Source organism: Condylura cristata, unplaced genomic scaffold, assembly GCF_000260355.1.
Source record: "Condylura cristata isolate star-nosed mole 26May11 unplaced genomic scaffold, ConCri1.0 scaffold00019, whole genome shotgun sequence".
NCBI classification, from domain to species: domain Eukaryota; kingdom Metazoa; phylum Chordata; class Mammalia; order Eulipotyphla; family Talpidae; genus Condylura; species Condylura cristata.
This window is the reverse complement of record NW_004567120.1, coordinates 24,125,954-24,145,236: the sequence shown is the minus strand read 5'-3', so window position 1 is coordinate 24,145,236 and position 19,283 is coordinate 24,125,954. Positions and strand designations below refer to the sequence as shown.

Genomic DNA, 19,283 nt, shown 5'->3' with positions numbered 1-19,283 from the left:
ACAAACACATTTTCGATGTGACAGATGGACTTTGGAGGGGAGGGGCTAGAATTTGAAGGTATAAAGGGTAAAAGCTTGCTCAAATGTTTTTATTTCATACCTTCAAATACCTTCAGAAAGGATTTAAGGCAACAATTTTACCAGTAATAATTGGGAGTTTAAATAAAAGATAGTTTTATTTAAGAGACTTCTAAAACTATCCTGAATCTGTTTAATAAAAATAGTTGTCTCTGGGAATGGGATCAAAAACGGGGAGGTGGGGAGGGAAATGCACGGAATTATGGTGATGGCACATGGGTGACTTGGTGATGGGAAACCCACGGGAATTACAATTGAGATGGGGAAAAAATGTGTAAAATGATGTAAAAATAAGCTTTTGTAAAATAAAAAAAAATAGTTGTCTGTGAAATGAAGGTTATTTTAGTAATAACTATACTAGCCCAGACTTCTCGAGAATTCGAAAGAGTTTAGTGAAATGTGAAATAATATTTCTAAAGGTGCGATTTTTTTTTTATTTCAAAATCTGAAACAGGACTTGCTCAAATGTCTAAATAGTGATTTAGCACTTTCTTCATGTTTCTATCCTAGCACCTAACAGGATTCAGAGTACTTAGTAAATACGTAGTCCTTGTTAAATCAGTAGCTGCTCACTATATGCAAAACTGAGCTATAGAAATTCCTAACTACTTTTGTTCTAGTAGGTTCATGAAACTATTGTAATTTGTGACCAGAAAAAAAATTTTAATAATAGTTTATTCTTACATTATTTTGTACATTCTTCCATATCAGTTGTAATCTCCATGAGCTTCCCATCACTACATCATCCATGTGCCATCACCATAGTCCAGTGCATTTCCTTCCCCCCACCGTTTTTGATACCATTCCCCAATCCACCCCCATAAAATGTCTCTGTTATATAGCTGTTCACTATTATTATTTTCTCGCCTTGTGACTGGAAATTTTTAAAAAAGGAAATATTGGTGTATCACACATAATAATCATAAGTTACAGTTTCATGAAGATTTTGTTTCAATTATAAAGATTAATTTTATGTATAATGGATTTATACATATGCTTTTACTATGGTTTGTGAAACTTTTTGGAAGCCACTGTATTAGCATATATGCCATCCAAACAAAGCTTGCTTAAATGTGAAGAAAGTAAAGTATTTAGCTCAGAGGGTTTATGGAAGATTATAAGCGGACATTTGACTGAAATACTAAGATTGGGCTATGAATACCATGTTCAGAACTGCAGTTGGGAAGATAAAAAGGGTTTTTTTGAACAAGACTAGTGTTTAAGTTTCTTAAATATGTAATACAGTCATATAGTGCAAAATCAAAAAGTACTACAGAGTACATAGTGAAAAGTTTCACTTCTGCCCCATCTTCCAATCCCCCAGCTAGTTCCCCTCTTGACAAACATTATTAGTTTGTTGGGGGTGTAATCTTTTCAGAAAAGCTTTCTGCATGTGAAAACAACTGTGTTTTTACTCATTTTTCCCTAAAGGATATTCAGCTATGTATTGTACCATACCATTTGGTCCTTTGTATTTTTTACATCAGTGGGATTTCTCCATAAAAGTACATAAATTGCTCAATGGGTGGTTGTTGAAGAAGGGAAATACTAGATCTGATTTATATGTTAAGAAGCAGTCAAGGCTAAATTATATAAGCACTGTTCCCATCGAAGTTGATCTTTGAAATTTACCTTAGATGATCATGCCTTTCCTGCTTTTCTGGCCTATAACATCTTAAAATATTCTTAGCTAAATACTGTGTGCATAGACAGCCCAGCTAATTCTCTCTCCCTATTATCTCTCTTATCCATTTCTCTCTAGTTCTTTGGGACCCCCACCTCTACTTTTGCTAAGGAATCCTTTCCTGACTTGCCCCTGCACTAAAAAGTCTAGGTTGGGCCTTGCCTCTATACTTATCTCTATCAATAGCATCTGGCACACAGTGTATTGTGATCATATATTTTCTGATCAGTTTTCTCCTTACACTGTATGCCTCTTCTGTGTTCTGCACACATTTGTTTTTGAGTTGTGGATACATTCATTTTTTAAATTTTTACTATATTCACCTTGTTCAAAGTACAGAAAGTGTTAAATAACACATAGATAACATGAGCACTTAGTCCCTTTCTTTCATTAAGGAGAGTTGGGGGACAGAGTATACACATAAATACAGTGTTGACTTCATGATAAATCAGTGTAATATGATTGCTGATGCTACTGGGTAAGTCACTAGTAATTCAGGCTTTTTGGAAGAATGGACCTAGCTAAATAATAAAGGGTAAATAAATCTTGTGTGAGAAGATAGATGTGTTGAGAATACTGTATGGGAGAAAGAAACAGCCAAAGAGGATGGGGGGACTTGGAGCAATACTGGAAGTGGGAAATGGAGAGAGGAAGTTAAGTATGGAGATAGTTTAAGCAAGGACATGTTGGGAATGTTGAGATACAATTCACTGAAAAAGAACACCAAGATACAGTAAGTATTTACTAGAGGAGTAGGGAGAAGAATCAAGTTGACAGAGGACCAGTGTGAACAGAGAGACACGTGAAATAAATATACTTCTCTTTTCCTCTATTAATTACTAAATCAAATTTGTCTGCTATTTCATGGTGTAATGACTTTCTTCCAATGTTATAAGGGATTTCCTTTAAGTTTTCTTTTCATTTGCTGATTTATTTACTGAATCTGCCTACCTGCACTATTACTTCCAGCTACATATTTCTGCATATTAATAAAATTCCACTCCAACCAACAGAACTTGGATATTCCATTAGAGTCAGTTTTAGTGGAATTGTTGCCTTCTGTTGTGATGGGAAAGAAATCCTGGTATTAAACTTCATTACTACACAAGTCATGACTAGTTGGAATTGTAAATTTATCAGAATTCTTACGAAGTGTTTTATTATGTGTATTGTTTTAAAATTTAAAGTCTTAATAATATATAGTAAGAAACTTACTGAAATCTGAAGTGTGTCCTTTTGAGGTCTTAGTATAAAAGAAGATTAGGGACATCCTTGGTGGCACAGTCTCAGTGTTATCAAGCTGTCACCAGCCACTGTGATATGAGATCAATCCCCTGCCAGGGACCTAACTCATATGGCGCAGCAGACCTCTCCTGTCTTGCCTGCTTCCTCTCTCAGCGGTGTAGATCCTCCTGTTCTGCTCTTCTCTGTCTCTGATGAATTCTTTCATTCTCCCCACCCTGGCCCATACCCCAGTTCCTGTATGCATAAATAAATAAAAATAAACCTTTCTTAAAAATAAAAGAATCCAGCTTAATAGAATGGAATAAAAATATAGTCATTTCTTTTGTAATTAGTGTTTATTTCATTGTGTGAGTTTTTGAACACCATTTTAAATGTCCTCCCTTTAGAAAATGGGTTTATTCAGTAATAGCAAGTAAATTACAATTCAGGAAATGCAGGCTATGGCAAACCCATAGGCAAATCTATTTAAGTAGTCTTAAACTGAAACGTTGGAGAGAAAATCCTTGGTGTTTAATTGGAACGTACCATTATAATAAAATCTAGCAATAATTGGTGAACTTGTTTTTTAAACTTAAATGGAATTCTGTTGAAGCAATACACATTATAAATATTACATGATTGTGCTAATTTTTGTACAATGTGTGCTTTCTCTTCTCAGTTGTAGTCCCCATAAAATTCCCACCACCCTTTCACCCAGGCACCATCACCATAGTCCCTTTTGCTCTTCCCACCCCAGCTTTGATCCCTCTGCCTCCTCCTCCCTTGCAGAATGTCTCTGACTTATAGTTGCCTGCTGGTTTTATTTATTATTATTAATTTTCCCTTTCAGTAAGCATTTTTAAATAAATGATTATTTTATTATATTAGTCAATTCTGATTTAATAAAATAATCCACCTATGTTTGCAGTCAGCATTTTTAAGAATAAGACAGCATTTGTATGTAGAGTTGTTACAAATTGGATGTCGTCACAAGGGAGAACTTGACTTGGTTACGGTTCCTCCATCCTTAACCTGTCCAGCCATAACGAATATATTAATTTGTTCTTTCTTAGTACAGTATGTTGGTTATGAAAAAGTTCACCACCCACACTGATATTTTGTTTTACTTTGTGTTTTAAATGGATGAATAACTTTTTAATCATCTGGTTTGTGCAAATATCAAAATAAGAAATTTATGTAAATAATTGAGAATGCCCTCCCATTCTCTCCTCTAAACAAGTATGTGTTTAATCTTGCAGGCTGTAGAAAATCTCTGTTCTTACAAGATTTCTGCAAACTTGTACAAACAGCTGAGACAGATTTGTGAAGATCACATCAAAGCACAAATTCATCAGTTCAGAGAATATCCTTTTAAAAACAAAAATGCCTGCATTTTCATCTTTTCCCTTCCTACCTTTCATTATTTCCTGTTTGGATTGGAATAACTGTGTTATATAGCTTTTTTAAATCTCCCTTCATTTTGCTTCTAGAGAAAGTAGAAATAATTGACTTTTCAAGTTTAGTTAGCATCTGCCTCTATTTTGTGATGTTGTTAAATAAAATGTCCTTTATCCTTTTAGTGTTAGAAATGTCTGTGGAAAGATGATAATCTTAAGAGAAATCATAAATTTTATAAACTGATAACACAGTACTCAGTTATGGCTAATACTTTTTTAATTGAGGTAATGGTTACAATACTGTGTGATCAAAGGTATAGGATTACACCTCAGATGTATATGCCCAGACCACACCAACAACCAAGGTCCTCTCAGTCCTCCACGATAGTCCATTGTACTCCCCTCCCCTTTGCTTTCCCCTTCTCCCAATAAGATTTGCTTTCAAAGGTATATGTAATGAAGAAATAGCATTCTGTTCTATTGTAAAGCACTGTTTAATTTCACTTAGTATATAGACTATTCCAAACTTAAGACAAGTGTTCTTACATTGCTTTATTACTTGTGCTAAGATAGTTTTAAGATATCCTTAACCTGTCCCATGGATTCCTTGGATAGTGTTCTTTTTCTAAAAAAGATTGATAGATGCTGGCAAAACCACTGCAGACAAATGGTAAGCTGGAAAAAATACTACATTTCAACTAAATATTGTAATTACATTTTTAATTATTTAAAATATAGAAATGTTAGTTTTAAAAACTTTGCAATAGGAGACTGCCTCAGTATCTGCTCTTGTTCTGAACTGAAAGCTAATTTTGGTTGAAATTTGTATTTTAAAACTCTTAAGTTGTACGTCAGCCAACGTTTAGAATGTCTTATACCTTAGGATACTTTTAATTTTCACCACACTTAACCCAAAAATATTTATTCTTGTTTAAAAAGTTACATTTTTGTTTTGTCAGTCTTGATGACTATCTTTACCACTATTTGGATTACTTGTGAAGGGGCCTTACAGTATTTTAGCTTGTTCAGATAACAGCCTTGTCCTACCACTATAACAGGGTATTTTTTAATACCTTAGAATCTGAAAATTACAGTCTTTAAAAGCCTGTTCCTACCAACCAAAACCTCACATGTTACAATTTAAGGCAGCTTCACCCTCAGCACTCTTGTCAAAGAAGAATTTTGTCAGTGTCCCTTTGATTCCCCTTTTTTAATCTTCTCAAGTTGCAGAGAAGTCAGAACTACGTTAAGTGTCCCCTTTCTAGAAACTACAGCAAGCATTAAGATAATACTACTAGTTCATTGGAAGTATTATGGGCACATTCTCAGGCAGATGTGTGTGTCTGCATTTGTGTCCCTTGTCCTCCAGTTGGATGTGCAAGTGAGTCCTGGAGCTTTAGTCTATTTTATTAAGAGCAAATATTTCTGCTTCACTAAATAGAAAAACTGACTTCCCTCTTCTTTTTCATTGCAGATTATGATCAGGAGCATTTTTTTGTTTCTGGATAGAACTTACGTTCTTCAGAATTCAATGCTACCCTCTATTTGGTAAGGATGCAAGAAAATTATGAAAAGATGTTGTAAGTCATAGTCAAATCTTAATTACAATAATGGGAGAGCATAGGTTATACTATTAATATTCTCCCAGAAACTCACAACTTGCTTCTACACTTGTATTTATAACAATTTCACCTTCTTAATTATGTTTTACCATTGTGAATGTTGAAGATAGCTAGCATTCCCTAAGCATACAATGATTTATAGTTTTTTTGTTAGCCAAAGGAGCTAAAGTTTACTCTGCAGTCTATATGTGTGTATAATTTTATTGCTGATCGAGAGTTAACACATAATTTTAAAGCATTATTAGGGAAATTTCCAGATACACACAAAAATAGAATACTCTTCCTCCCCATCCCAATATGCCTAGAGTTTACTTATAGCAATTATCAGAGCATTTACTGATTTTTGAGTACTAAAGCCAAATGATAAATAAGCAATTAGTACTCAACACCACTGCAGTGAAGACTACTTTATATCTTTGAACTAAGTTTATCTCTCGATTTAACCAAGGGAGAAATCCACCAACAAAAATAATACAACAAAATTTAGTTATGGAGGAAAACAGGAATTTAACTTTAATTCTTGTTAAATATAAAATGAAAAAAATATATATATATATAAAATGAGTTTCCTGCGTGACTCTGATGATTAAATTAGATGTGTGCGTTTTATCCTTTTACAGTTGCTGCTTCAAAGCCGGGAGCCCTAATTAACATGTGGCAAGAAGTTAAGCCAATTCAGAAGTGGTATTGAAATCAATTAATTTAGACTATGTATTTTTTAATTTTAGGGATATGGGCCTGGAGTTATTTAGGGCTCACATCATAAGTGATCAGAAAGTTCAGAATAAGACAATTGATGGCATTCTTCTCTTGATTGAGAGGGAAAGAAATGGTGAAGCAATTGATAGAAGTTTACTCCGAAGCCTTTTAAGCATGCTTTCTGATCTGCAAGTAAGTTACCTACTTCACTTACTACAGAGCTCATTGCTCTCCTTTTGTTTAGTGTTCGAAAAACCAGATTCATGGTGCTGTTCACACTTAAGGTATTCAATTAATACTTAATGAATAAACTTTATTTTGTTTCTCTTCCCAGATTTATCAGGACTCTTTTGAACAACGATTTTTGGAAGAAACTAACCGACTCTATGCAGCTGAAGGCCAAAAATTAATGCAGGAAAGAGAGGTAATTAAAAAATCACCATTAATAAATCCACGGTCTCATACTAGAATTTACTTTCTGAAATATAAGCTGCCTTTTGCACTTACTTTCCCAGCATTATGATGCTGTTTCCTACAGGTAGGTGCTCCTTTCTTTTTTCTCTTCTCAAAGAACAGAATTCTGGGTTCTGAGCTCTAGCTATAGTTTTATATAATTCAATCCTGTGACCTTTGATAGAGCTGCACGAAGGATCTTTTGGAGTTAACATTTTCTGAATGATTTATGGGGAGGAAAACAATAATAAAAAATATATCTTTGTAGGTTCCTGAATATCTTCATCATGTTAACAAACGTCTAGAGGAAGAAGCGGACAGACTTATTACTTACCTAGATCAGACCACCCAGTAAGTATTACATGCTCAACCTAATCGTCTTAAACTTAATGAATTACTGAGGGCACTTAAGGCATTCTCTAAACATGTTAGTAACTATTTTCAGATGTGATTTGAGGGTTTAACAATTCTTTCCATAATGCAAACATTAAGGTGTTGTCTTCCTTATAATTTAAACAGTGCTTTTATCATTGGTTGTGTATATGGGTTTAGGATGTAATTTTAAAATAATATTCATGACTCATGTGACCTTTGAAGTTTTCAGGCTGATAAAAATTCAGTGGGTGTTTATAGGGGAAATTTTCTGTGCTTTTTTAAATATTACCAACTATGGAGTTCCTATAAGCTTAATAGATTATTTATTTACCTACCTAATAAAAGTTGCAAGGCTGTGAAAATATTTTATTTTACAATGTAAATCAGATTCTGAAATACGTGATACCATTCTTCTAGGAATAGAGAAACTCTGAGCACCAGTAAATTTATACAGATAGGAATGTTGAAATTAACATTAAATGAGTTATCTGATCCTCTCTTGGATTTAAATTTTCAGCGGACAAACTTCAGCAATTATAAACTTTTTTTTTTCCTTGTAGGAAATCATTAATTGCTACTGTAGAAAAACAGCTTTTAGGTGAACACTTAACAGCAATTCTTCAGAAAGGTAATTGCCAATTTATAAATAAAAGATTATTAAAATGGTAGCAGGAAACAAGTAGAACATTTTTTAAAGCTTTCCAATTTATAACTCCATATATGCATTTCATTCCCCTTAATCTTGACACTAAACTTTCAGGAGGTGCTTCTAGGCACTAAGATGAGAGGGGTCCACCAAAACCTGTAAAGTTTCTGGAAATTTGAGAATTCTTGACTTAATTTACAGTAGTATATTAAGGCAAGGTATTCCTTTTTGCTGGTGGTGTTTTGTTCATAGTGTATAAAACCAAGCAGTTCTATTAATCCCAAGTGATCTTAGAGCATTCCCTAAAATTTACTTTGACAGTGCCATAAGTAGGCAGTCCTTTTGCTCCAGCAATCTGTTAGATAAAATGGATATATTTTAGATTTTTAATGCAGTTATACTGTTATTTCATTTTGAAAATCAAATACGGTTGAACCACATTTAAACTTGATTGTTTTTTAAACTTGATCCTTTAAGGCATGGCTTTTGATATGCCACAGGCCCTATCAAGTAATCAAAACTAACTGTCCACTAATGTGTCAGATATAACATGGCTCCTGCATACGTGAAGTATTTAGAATGTGTTTTGATTGATTGATTAAATAAATCTACCATGTTAAATGACACAAACCATTACATTACATAATTGTTTTTATTTGTATATGAACTGACATCACTTTATTTAATTTCCATGCAGAAAGGTGATTTGTTTAACTCGTTTTCAAAATAAGTATATTAAAACTCACATGCAAACTAGTTCAGACCAGTATCATAATAATAATTTAGCTTAAACTTCATTGAAATATCTGACATACTTGCTTACTATTTTTTATAACGCCAAAATGTTTCAAAATTCAGGTTTAAATAATCTTCTTGATGAAAACCGAATTCAGGATTTATCTCTCCTGTATCAGCTATTCAGTAGAGTTCGAGGTGGAGTTCAGGTTCTCTTGCAGCAGTGGATTGAATACATTAAGGTATTAACAACCTGTGATGTTTTTCCCTTCTAATGACTTTTTTTAAATCTATACACCCAAAGTGCATGTCAGCAATCATTTCTTCTTAGATATATTTTTTTAAGTAATGGGGATTTTGAGACCTGTCAAACTGAAAATGATAGATGTGTGCACTGATTGCAGTAAAATTTAACCTGGGGCAGTTACTGATTTCTAACTCCAACACTTATAGCAGAAAATATGAAAAAAGAGGACAATTTTGGGATTCAAAATTTCATTCTTTTCTTCAATCTTACACTGAAATCAGAGTGCCACTAAAAAAATTTCAAAGCTGGCTTCTTTAAAAGTAAGGAAAAGAGGGCCCTCCCTGGTGGTGCAACAGATTAAAGCAAAACACTGCAAGCGAGCCACAGGTGCTTCAGTGCAAGTTCGATCCCCAGCCCTGGAGGTGACCCACATGGTGCCGGTCCTGACCTCTCCTGATCTGCCTGCTGTTCCCTCAGCAGTGAACTTTGTCGATCTGCCTGTTCTGCTCCCCACTCTGTCTGTGGTAAATCCTCTCACCACTGCTGCACCTCTGGCCTGTACCCCAGTTCTGTATACATAAATAAATAAATCTTTTTTAAAAAGTAAGGAAAAGAACCCAGAGGCTTATAATACTCCATTATGATATTGTATGCCTAGTGGTCATTCCTTATTTTTTTGTGACTACATGAATAGTGGCAGCCTGGATGTTTACTTTTTTCCAACTGAAAATAAGATTTTGAGATTGTGTTCATCCTAGACAATTCCTTTCTAGTTAAAAAGTGGTAATATTTGTTTTTTAGGCATTTGGCAGCACTATTGTAATTAATCCTGAAAAAGATAAAACCATGGTTCAAGAATTGCTGGATTTTAAAGATAAGGTTGACCATATAATTGATATCTGTTTTATGAAGAATGAAAAATTTATCAACGCCATGAAAGAAGCATTTGAAACATTCATTAACAAAAGACCAAACAAACCTGCTGAACTTATAGGTATTTTCCAGTGCCCTTTTCCATTTAATGTTCTTTTGTTCATAAAATTTCAATTAATCCAAGCTTTTGACAAGATTGTAGTAAATAAATCTGGATGTAAGAAGTAAGTCCTTTCAGCTGAACAGCATCTCAGAGCTCACATGTCAAGCATGATATACTTACTTTGTAAGATGGTACTTTGAACCCTATTTACTCTTGTTGATAATAAGCCTGATTACTTTTTCCCACGTCTTCAGCAATTTAGAGACCCACACAAGAAAGAGGAACACAAATTACAATTGCCAGTGAGGAAGAAAAAGTCTTGGACAAATACAAGTCTAATAATCGGGGCCCATTTAGTGTAAGGGTGATGTGGTATAATGCAGTGAGCCTATAATTTACTGTAATTCAAGTTCCTGTAATGTCAGAAGAGGAAGTTCCCTGACCAGGTTGAGGAGGGTGATCCACCAATGTATAAAATTTAATTGTCTACTACCAATCCTTAAAATGTTGCAAAGTTTGCCATTTCTATAATATGTATGTTCTGTTTTCATAGAAAAGTAGTATTTAAGATTGCTTATTAGCCACAGAAAATGGCCACTCCAGAAAATGGGCCATGTTTTTCAGTGACTTTGATTACTCTAGCACAGAACTGTATGCATACTCCATTGTAATCATCAGTGTTACTGGAGAGTGTGTTAGATCTTTAGTCAGAAGTCTTGGGTTTGAGTTCAGAGTCTGGTATTTATTAGATCTGTAACATTGAAGTAACTTGATCTTCCTGACTTTGAAGACATTTAAAAAGTACAATTGATACACATTGAAACACTAGAAAATTCAGTGTACTGTTCCTGTTTGGGCATGTATAATGCCCCGTACCTCATGAAAACACACGATCACTAAAAATCAAATCCTCTCCCTCCCTTTCCTTTCCTCACCCCCATTTTAGCTAAGTATGTAGATTCAAAGCTTCGTGCCGGCAACAAAGAAGCTACAGATGAAGAACTTGAAAAAATGTTGGATAAAATTATGATAATATTTAGATTTATCTATGGTAAGTACTTTTACTTTAGTATTTTTCTTATAAAATAAAGCATTAGAGAAGCTAGTAGTGTCATCTACCTGGAGTTTGATTTGGGAGTTTAGAGATTTAAAATTCTGTTTATTCCATGCATTTCATTCATTGTGGTTGTTGAGGAATGTTACTTAATTGCCTTGTGCTTTGACTTTTCCATTATTAAGAGCCTTGATTTTTGTTACTTCTTTTAATCTCTAGAGAATTAATGTTTAAAACTAGCAGTCAGCTAAAGCTTTTCTTAAGACAAATTAATGCAGTCTTAATTTTTACAGCAACAACTTTTGAAATGTTTGGCACAGAAAAAAGCTACCTCAATTTAATATTTCTTACATTGAACAATCTGAGATAAAACATGAAAATAAATTGGACTAATGGTGTGATTTATTAAGTGCTTTGAAGCAATTTTGTCTGAGTTTTTTATTAGAACATTATGAGTGTTGTATTTTGTTGTTTGACATAGGCAAGGATGTTTTTGAGGCCTTCTATAAGAAAGATTTAGCCAAGCGCCTGTTAGTTGGGAAGAGTGCATCTGTAGATGCTGAAAAATCAATGCTGTCCAAACTAAAACATGGTATGTTTGTCATTCTTTCTGTTCCTTTTCTTTGATTTCCTCATTTTTTATTCTTTCTGCTGACTGCCTCTTTTGTCAAATGTGTGTTCATCTGATAAAAATGTAAATTAATTTCATGCAATTTCCAGCTGTTGTACATATCTCTACATGTCCAGAGCGCTTGCATTTAAAAAAAAAATGCATTGTTCATGTTTTTGTTATTTGTATAAACATTTCCCATTTATTTTATGCCTAAATAGTAGATAAGGTTACTACAGGATTAAAGAGCTTGACTCTGAATTAGTGGGGCATACACTTTGGGGTAAGGATTTCTTTTTATTCTTATGAATAGCTACAGATCATATTTCATGTTAAAATAAATTACGCATTTTGTTTTCAATTTTCTTTGCTTTTTGCCACTTAAAAATAAAAATTTGTAAACATCTTTAATAGAATGTGGAGCTGCTTTCACCAGCAAACTTGAAGGAATGTTTAAAGACATGGAGCTTTCTAAAGACATCATGATTCAGTTCAAACAGGTAAAAGTGAGTTAAGCTTTTACTAATTCCTCAACTTCAAATGTTTAGTTACCACCTTGCTATGATTTATAATGAAGAGATTAAATGAAAGCATGTATTGTAAACATTTAGATGGTGTTCACAATAGAGGAAAAGATCACCAATGAAAAGTGTAGTTGACCTATTTCAGGATTTATTTTCAATATTTACCTGGGATAATAGAAATAAAATGTATTGAACTCTTGGGTGATTTGCCTGCTCAAAACTCACATTCAGAAGAGGAAAGGTCACAAAATACTAGTAGCATAGCTAGACACAGTTCTGAAGATATTGGCAAAAGGTGATGCATAGGAGATGAGGGCAGCAGATTTGATTTCTGTCAGTTTTGGGAGTGACTGGTGAAAGAGGAAGACAGAGAGAAAGATTAGGATCAATAGAATAGGGTTTATGTGCTATGCCGTTTCTGCCTTTTCTTCTTCCCCACTTCAGTCACCCCTGTAAACAGGCAGCAGAACAACTGAATAACTAGAGACTTAGACTGGCTGGTGAGATGAGGAAGGAGGTTTCTATTAATGTTCAAATCACACAGAGGTATGGGGAGAAAATAGAGACAGGATCTTATAACCACCCTCCTGTATGTGAAAAATTACTTACGCTGGTGATGCCTCTGATGAAATCACAAATCCTTATGTGCCGTTGTAACAAGCATATACTTTTCTAGTGCACTAATAGGCATTTTTTAAGTTTGTTTTTATTTACACATCCAAGAACTGGGGTGTAGGCCAGTTCAGGGAAGGCGAGGTTTCATCAGAGACAGAAAGTGGAGCAGAATAGGCTGATATACTGAAATGCACTGCTGAGGGGAGCAGCGGGCAAAACAGGAGAGGTCTGCTGTGCTGTGTGGGTTAGCTCCATGGCCTGGGATCAAAATCATGTGGCAGTGACTAGCAATAACTTAATAGTGCTGAGACTTTAATCCCTGGACCATCAGGGAGCTCCTAACAGGCATTGTTTGTAGACACTTTAATAGTTGCCTTTTATTTTCAGGTGGGTCAGTATTCACTTGTAATTTTATAATGGGGAACTTTCTGAATGGGTCGTCATTATGACGTGAGATGCATGTGTTTTTCAATTTAAGATCTCTGTGTTATCTTCTCACAGTATATGCAGAACCAGAATGTACCTGGGAATATTGAATTAACTGTGAATATTCTGACAATGGGTTATTGGCCAACATATGTGCCTATGGAAGTCCATTTACCCCCAGAGGTAAGAGTTGCTGGTTTTGAGAAATACATGATAATTCTGTTTTGCTTGTTACTGTGAATAATAAATTCTTTTTAAGAGTTGGTATCAATAAGTATGCCATCTGTTCTGATACTTTACTCTCTTACTCATGCCATTTGTATGATTGTAGCATAGCTAGTAGTTTTTGGATTGAGGGCCAAAATCTTTGACCTTTCATTTCCCCAGATTGTTCCCATCACTACCCAGCTTTAAAAATTTTTGCTCGTGTGACTTGAGGATTGCTGTGTAGTGGGTTCTTGAGTAAATCCATTCTAATTCGTGGGGACATGAATAGCTCAGGGCTGAAGTCTAGAGGGGGCTAATAACTGTGATGATCTGGGAAGCTTAGGGTGTAGATCTTTCTTAGTGAAAAGGAAAATATAGAAACAAGAAGAGAAAAGGGCTAAGTCAGAACTTTGGAAAAGGTTCAGATTTGGCAGATGGTAAGAAAAGGAAACTGAAGGAAAAACAAACAGTGATAAAGAAACATGAGTGATAAAGCAATGTTCCAAAAGAAGGTCTGATAAATGTTACAGAAATCAGAGAAAAAAGACTGATAAATGCTGTAACTTTGTGGTGGTTGGGAAATCATTACCTGACATCCAATTATAGATTAACCTGTTGGGAATAGTCTTTAAGCATTTCAGAAAATATTACATATTGAGTATGAATGTGATGTGGAATACAGAGTGTAAATGAAACTTTATTTATTGTAGATGGTAAAACTTCAAGAGATTTTCAAGACATTTTACTTAGGCAAACATAGTGGCAGGAAACTTCAGTGGCAGTCAACCCTAGGACACTGTGTGCTAAAAGCTGAATTTAAAGAGGTAAGTGGATGTTCCTAAAACTTAATTTTCATCTTTATCTTCAATATTGAGGTCATTCTTCTTAACTTGGATTTATTTAAGCTGTTTTATAAACATATCCCAAATATCTACATAACACAGTAGTAGTTTGTCACAGCTTTGTGATCTTTTCCACAGTTGATTTGTCTCTGCTGCAAAACCACAAACAGCCTTTTTCCCACCTGTGGATGTACAATTCACACTGCCAGTTCTTGACAGGAATCTTTCTTGTTGCTGAGAGCTAGAGAATAGAGTGTATGTCAGGCTAACAGTTCCCATATCTAATTTCAAAAGATTCCTGTGGCTTTTCATGACTAATCTGAATCAAACAACTTGAAAATGTATTTGAAATAGTGATTTTTTGCTGCTCGTGATAAATATCTGTAATGACACATGGGACTGAGTTATTAATTTTTATTTTGTTGTTCTGTTGTAATTACAAGTCTTAAAAAAAGACTTATGAAAAGGTCACCCAATCCTTCCCCCTATTCTAGGTAGGATCACACCTAAACCCTACACTGAACATACTGGATTTTCTGGATAATGTTAATCCGTGTTTCTAAATCCACTAATTGAAAAATGCTTTTTTTAAAAAAAATTTATAATAGTTTATTTTTACATCATTTTGTACATTTTTTTTCCATCTCAATTGTAATCCCCGCGGGTTTCCCATCACCAAGTCACCCGTGTGCCATCACCATAATCCCGTGCATTTCCCTCCCTCCCCCCCGTTTTTGATCCCATTCCCCACTCCACCCCCGCAAAATGTCTCTGGTATATGGTTGTTCATTATTCTTGTTATTTTCTCGCCTGGTCCATTATACTCCTGCTATGAGTGAAACCATCCGCTATTTTTCTTTCTCTTTCTGGCTTATCTCACTAAGCATGATCTTTTCCAGCTCCATCCAAGTTGCTGCAAAAGACATGTGTTCCTCTTTTTTGGTTGCTGAGTAATATTCCATTGTATATATGTACCACATCTTTTTAATCCAGTCATCTACTTTTGAGCATTTGGGCTGCTTCCATGTCTTTCCAATTGTAAATAAAGCAGCAATAAACATGAGGGTGCAGGTATCTTTTTCAATCAGTGTTTTTGTGTCTTTTGGGTAGATACCTAGGAGTGGGATTGCTGGGTCATAGGGAAGCTCCATGTTTAGCAGTTTGAGGAACCTCCAAACAGTTTTCCATAGTGGTTGTACTAGTTTGTATTCCCACCAGCAGTGCAGGAGAGTTCCTTTTTCTCCACATCCTCGCCAACATTTGTTGTTGGTAGTTGTTTGAAGATGTGCCATTCTCATTGGGGTGAGGTGGTGTCTCATTGTGGTTTTAATTTGCATCTCCCTTATTACGAGTGATATTGAACATGAAAAATGCTTTTTTTGTAAGAGATTAGTTATTTGATTAACTTTTCATGTGTGTTTTTTCTTTTAATGATGGCTAAATACAGCTGTTTTTCCAACAGGGTAAAAAAGAACTCCAGGTATCTCTCTTTCAAACACTGGTGCTGCTAATGTTTAATGAGGGAGAGGAGTTCAGTTTAGAAGAAATCAAGCAGGCTACCGGAATAGGTTTGTGTTGAATCAGTCCATTTAACAAACCTTATTCAGTGTCCACTATTTTAGGAACACTGTGGGGGTGTTATAAAGTCATAATCCTTCCTCAGCTCTCTTAATATAACCATAGAGAAAGGGGGAAATGACACCTGAAATAATTTGGAAACTAGCAGGAACCAGTCTGGTGCGAACTAGGAGTAGTGTCAGGAGTTCAGTGAAACAAGAGGTAAAGCCTCTGTGAAAGAGGTGGGGATTGAAAGGGACCTCTAGGTTTCAGTTAGGGAGAAGGCATATATGTGCAAGAGGAAATATTGTGAGAAAAGGTTTAAAAGTAGGAATAGACAAAGGTCATGGAAGAGTTAAACTACAGTGTAGATAGAGTAGGTTGGTAGTATCACAGGTAGGAATTGGAAAGAGAACACAGCATTGTGGGGAACATGAATGAATAAAAGTTTGGAGTTGCTGGGAAGACATGGAATTGGAAGGTATCCTTTAACTTTGCAACTGAAGGAAGTGAGAAGTTATTTCTGAAAAATGGTAGTTATCCACATGGAATGATAAAGCTTTTAGAGACCCACCAGGGGAAAAGCTATTGCATAGAAAAAAGAGGAAGTTGTTGAACTTGGGGGAAATTGGGAAAAACTTTAATAGAGGGACGGGTGGGGTGGAAGCTAGATTGAGGTTGAATGTAGCTGTTCAAGTTAAAAAGCTAGTGAGCTAGTGACAAATAACTAAGCCACTGTTTCCTTTTCAGAGGATGGAGAGTTGAGGAGAACACTGCAGTCACTGGCATGTGGCAAAGCTAGAGTTTTGGCAAAAAACCCAAAGGGCAAAGATATTGAAGATGGTGACAAATTCATTTGTAATGATGATTTCAAACACAAACTTTTCAGGATAAAGATTAATCAAATCCAGATGAAAGAAACGGTATTTCTTTTGCATTCTCCTAATCATAATGCTCTGAAATTATATGTGGTCATAATATAAACATTATAGAAAGATTTTACATCTATAACAGTTCTGGTGAGGGCACTTAGTGTATTAATTAATTTTCCATGCTTTTATCTAAGTATATTTCACTATTTGACTTGGGGATTTTGGGGGCAGTTGGGAAAGTACACACAACTGGGCCTAATACTTGATGTAGTTTTGTGTGCTTTTTTTTTTGCTGTAGTTAGTGTAGATAGATAGAACCATAATTTGAATTAAGTCACTTTGCTGGTAAGCTGATGTACAAATATCTGATCACAACACTTTGTGACATATTTAGAATTTTTTTTAAGATTTGTTTTATTTCTTCATGCATGAAAGAGCTAGAGTATAGGCCAAAGATGTGGAGTAGGGGGTAAGAGGACTCATTAGAGACAGTGGAGAGCAGAACAGTCAGATCTACTGAAATACACTGCTGAGAACAATGGGCAAGACAGGAGAGATCTGCTGTGCCATGTGGATTAGCTCCTTGGCCATCGATTGAACTGGTGTTGCAGTGGCTGCCTATAGTTTCAGAGTTCTGAGACTTAACCCCTTGAGCCACGTTTAAAGATTCTGAAGACAGAGTAAAGGAAAATGATAAATTCCATATCAGTCATCTCTGCTTTTAGAAAAGTAACTCAAAGATGGTATTTTTCTATTAACAAGTAATGGTATTATTTGAGTAGCACAGGAACAGAGAGGAGTTGTGTTTGTAGCACTTTTATTTCCTCTGTCATTGGGGGTATTAGTAATGTGTCATATTCCACAAATTTTCAATTTATGTAAGCCATTTAGTTTCACTTCAGGTGTAATTCCTAAGTTAAAATTTTTTTTTTGTTAGGTCGAGGAACAAGCAAGCACTACAGAAAGAGTATTTCAAGACAGACAGTATCAAATTGATGCTGCAATTGTTCGAATTATGAAGATGAGAAAGACACTTAGCCACAATCTCCTTGTCTCAGAAGTGTACAATCAATTGAAATTTCCAGTAAAGGTAGGTGCTTCTGTGTATTTTCATGGCAAGCTTTGATACACATAAAAGAGATTTTCAGACACAAATTTTACAGGGATTAAAGACTTGTGGGCAATTGGGAGGACAAAATGTTTTGACTCTTGTACTCATAGGATTAAAAAAACCCAGCCCATGTCAACAGATGTGATGAAGGGGAAAACAATTTATAAAAGCTCTTACACCTGAAAGTTTAACTGCTAAACTTTTTTAATGAGTCTTTGGAATTTCCAAGTTAATTCACTGTATTTCTTTAGAGCTTTTGCAATTTTTGTTTTTTTCTCTTAAAATGCCTTGTTATTTTCACAAATTTGGTTTTTTAAATGAAGTTAAATCTTCTACAACTACCCATTAAAAACTATACAGATAAGTAGTGATCATTAGTTACCTTCTTGAAAGTTTAGCAATAATTGTGGCAAACTGAAATTAGTCTTTAAATGGCCATCTTCCAGTGCAAATAAGTGCTTGATAATAAGCTGTGGTATAGTACTTGACTCTTTTCCAAGCTTTATAAGAATCTAACTTTGTGATGATAAAACACTTGAAAGAGTGGATAGACTTGGTTAGTAAGGTTCTTTTGAGCTTTGGGCTTAGGTAAATAACTTCATCTTGATGAGCTGTTTCCTCTTCTGTAAAGTGGGAATGATAATAATACTTATAAGATTTTTTTGTGAAGCTTAAATGAAAATAATGTATATCAGCTTTGGGTCTGACACATGCACTCAGTAGCTGTTCTAAATAGGACACGCTACAGCTCCACATCTTTGACCATAATTACAAAAATGTCATTTTGATTTTTAAACCTTGGATAAGATAATGGTTGAAATTTTGCCTGCTCACCAGACTACTTTCTTAATTTACCCCTCTTGATCAAATGTCCATGTTAGAAGATCTGAAAAACCTTCTAGAAGGGGATTATATTCTTTTTATAGACTTCATACAAAATACAGTGGAATTTTGTCATCCAGGAATGAAGAATGCAGTCATAAGGAGTTTTATAAGCTTTCTTGATTTTTAAAACAGAAGTAGGATTAACAAATCCAAATCATTTATAATAAATTAATAGCTAAGTTTTACATTAAATCTGAAATATTAAGCTCTGGATTAAGAGAAACTACACTTATCATGCCATTTGTTTTAGTATGCTTACAAGCAGTGATTTCCCAGGCCATTTTAAAATTGAATTTGTAGAAACACAACCTAACTTTGAATACTAGCTTTTGCACAGAGGAGTGATCTACTTATCTGTCTTGGCAAAATTAAATAGCATTCTCTGTTTCCCAAAACTAATGTGCTCCTCATGTGAAGTTATGGTTAATCCTTTTTTTTTTTTAA

At 34.8% G+C, this 19,283-nt stretch overlaps 1 protein-coding gene across 2 annotated transcripts in view; it reads left to right on the top strand.

Moving 5' to 3' along the window:
• CUL4B (cullin 4B) overlaps positions 1-19,283 on the top strand; it is a 32,456-nt gene that overhangs the window by 10,440 nt on the left and 2,733 nt on the right. The window contains exons 4-20 of one of the 2 annotated variants that reach the window (XM_012727234.1): positions 4,246-4,349; positions 4,984-5,053; positions 5,858-5,931; positions 6,734-6,896; positions 7,039-7,128; positions 7,426-7,508; positions 8,093-8,160; positions 9,037-9,155; positions 9,962-10,154; positions 11,083-11,187; positions 11,672-11,782; positions 12,215-12,300; positions 13,441-13,548; positions 14,283-14,396; positions 15,877-15,982; positions 16,722-16,894; positions 17,781-17,933. In XM_012727234.1, coding sequence (XP_012582688.1) covers positions 4,246-4,349; positions 4,984-5,053; positions 5,858-5,931; positions 6,734-6,896; positions 7,039-7,128; positions 7,426-7,508; positions 8,093-8,160; positions 9,037-9,155; positions 9,962-10,154; positions 11,083-11,187; positions 11,672-11,782; positions 12,215-12,300; positions 13,441-13,548; positions 14,283-14,396; positions 15,877-15,982; positions 16,722-16,894; positions 17,781-17,933 — 1,920 coding nt within the window. Of the gene's footprint in view, positions 1-4,245; positions 4,350-4,983; positions 5,054-5,857; positions 5,932-6,733; positions 6,897-7,038; positions 7,129-7,425; positions 7,509-8,092; positions 8,161-9,036; positions 9,156-9,961; positions 10,155-11,082; positions 11,188-11,671; positions 11,783-12,214; positions 12,307-13,440; positions 13,549-14,282; positions 14,397-15,876; positions 15,983-16,721; positions 16,895-17,780; positions 17,934-19,283 lie in introns of both variants that reach the window. The other variant, XM_012727233.1, reaches the window with a different exon arrangement.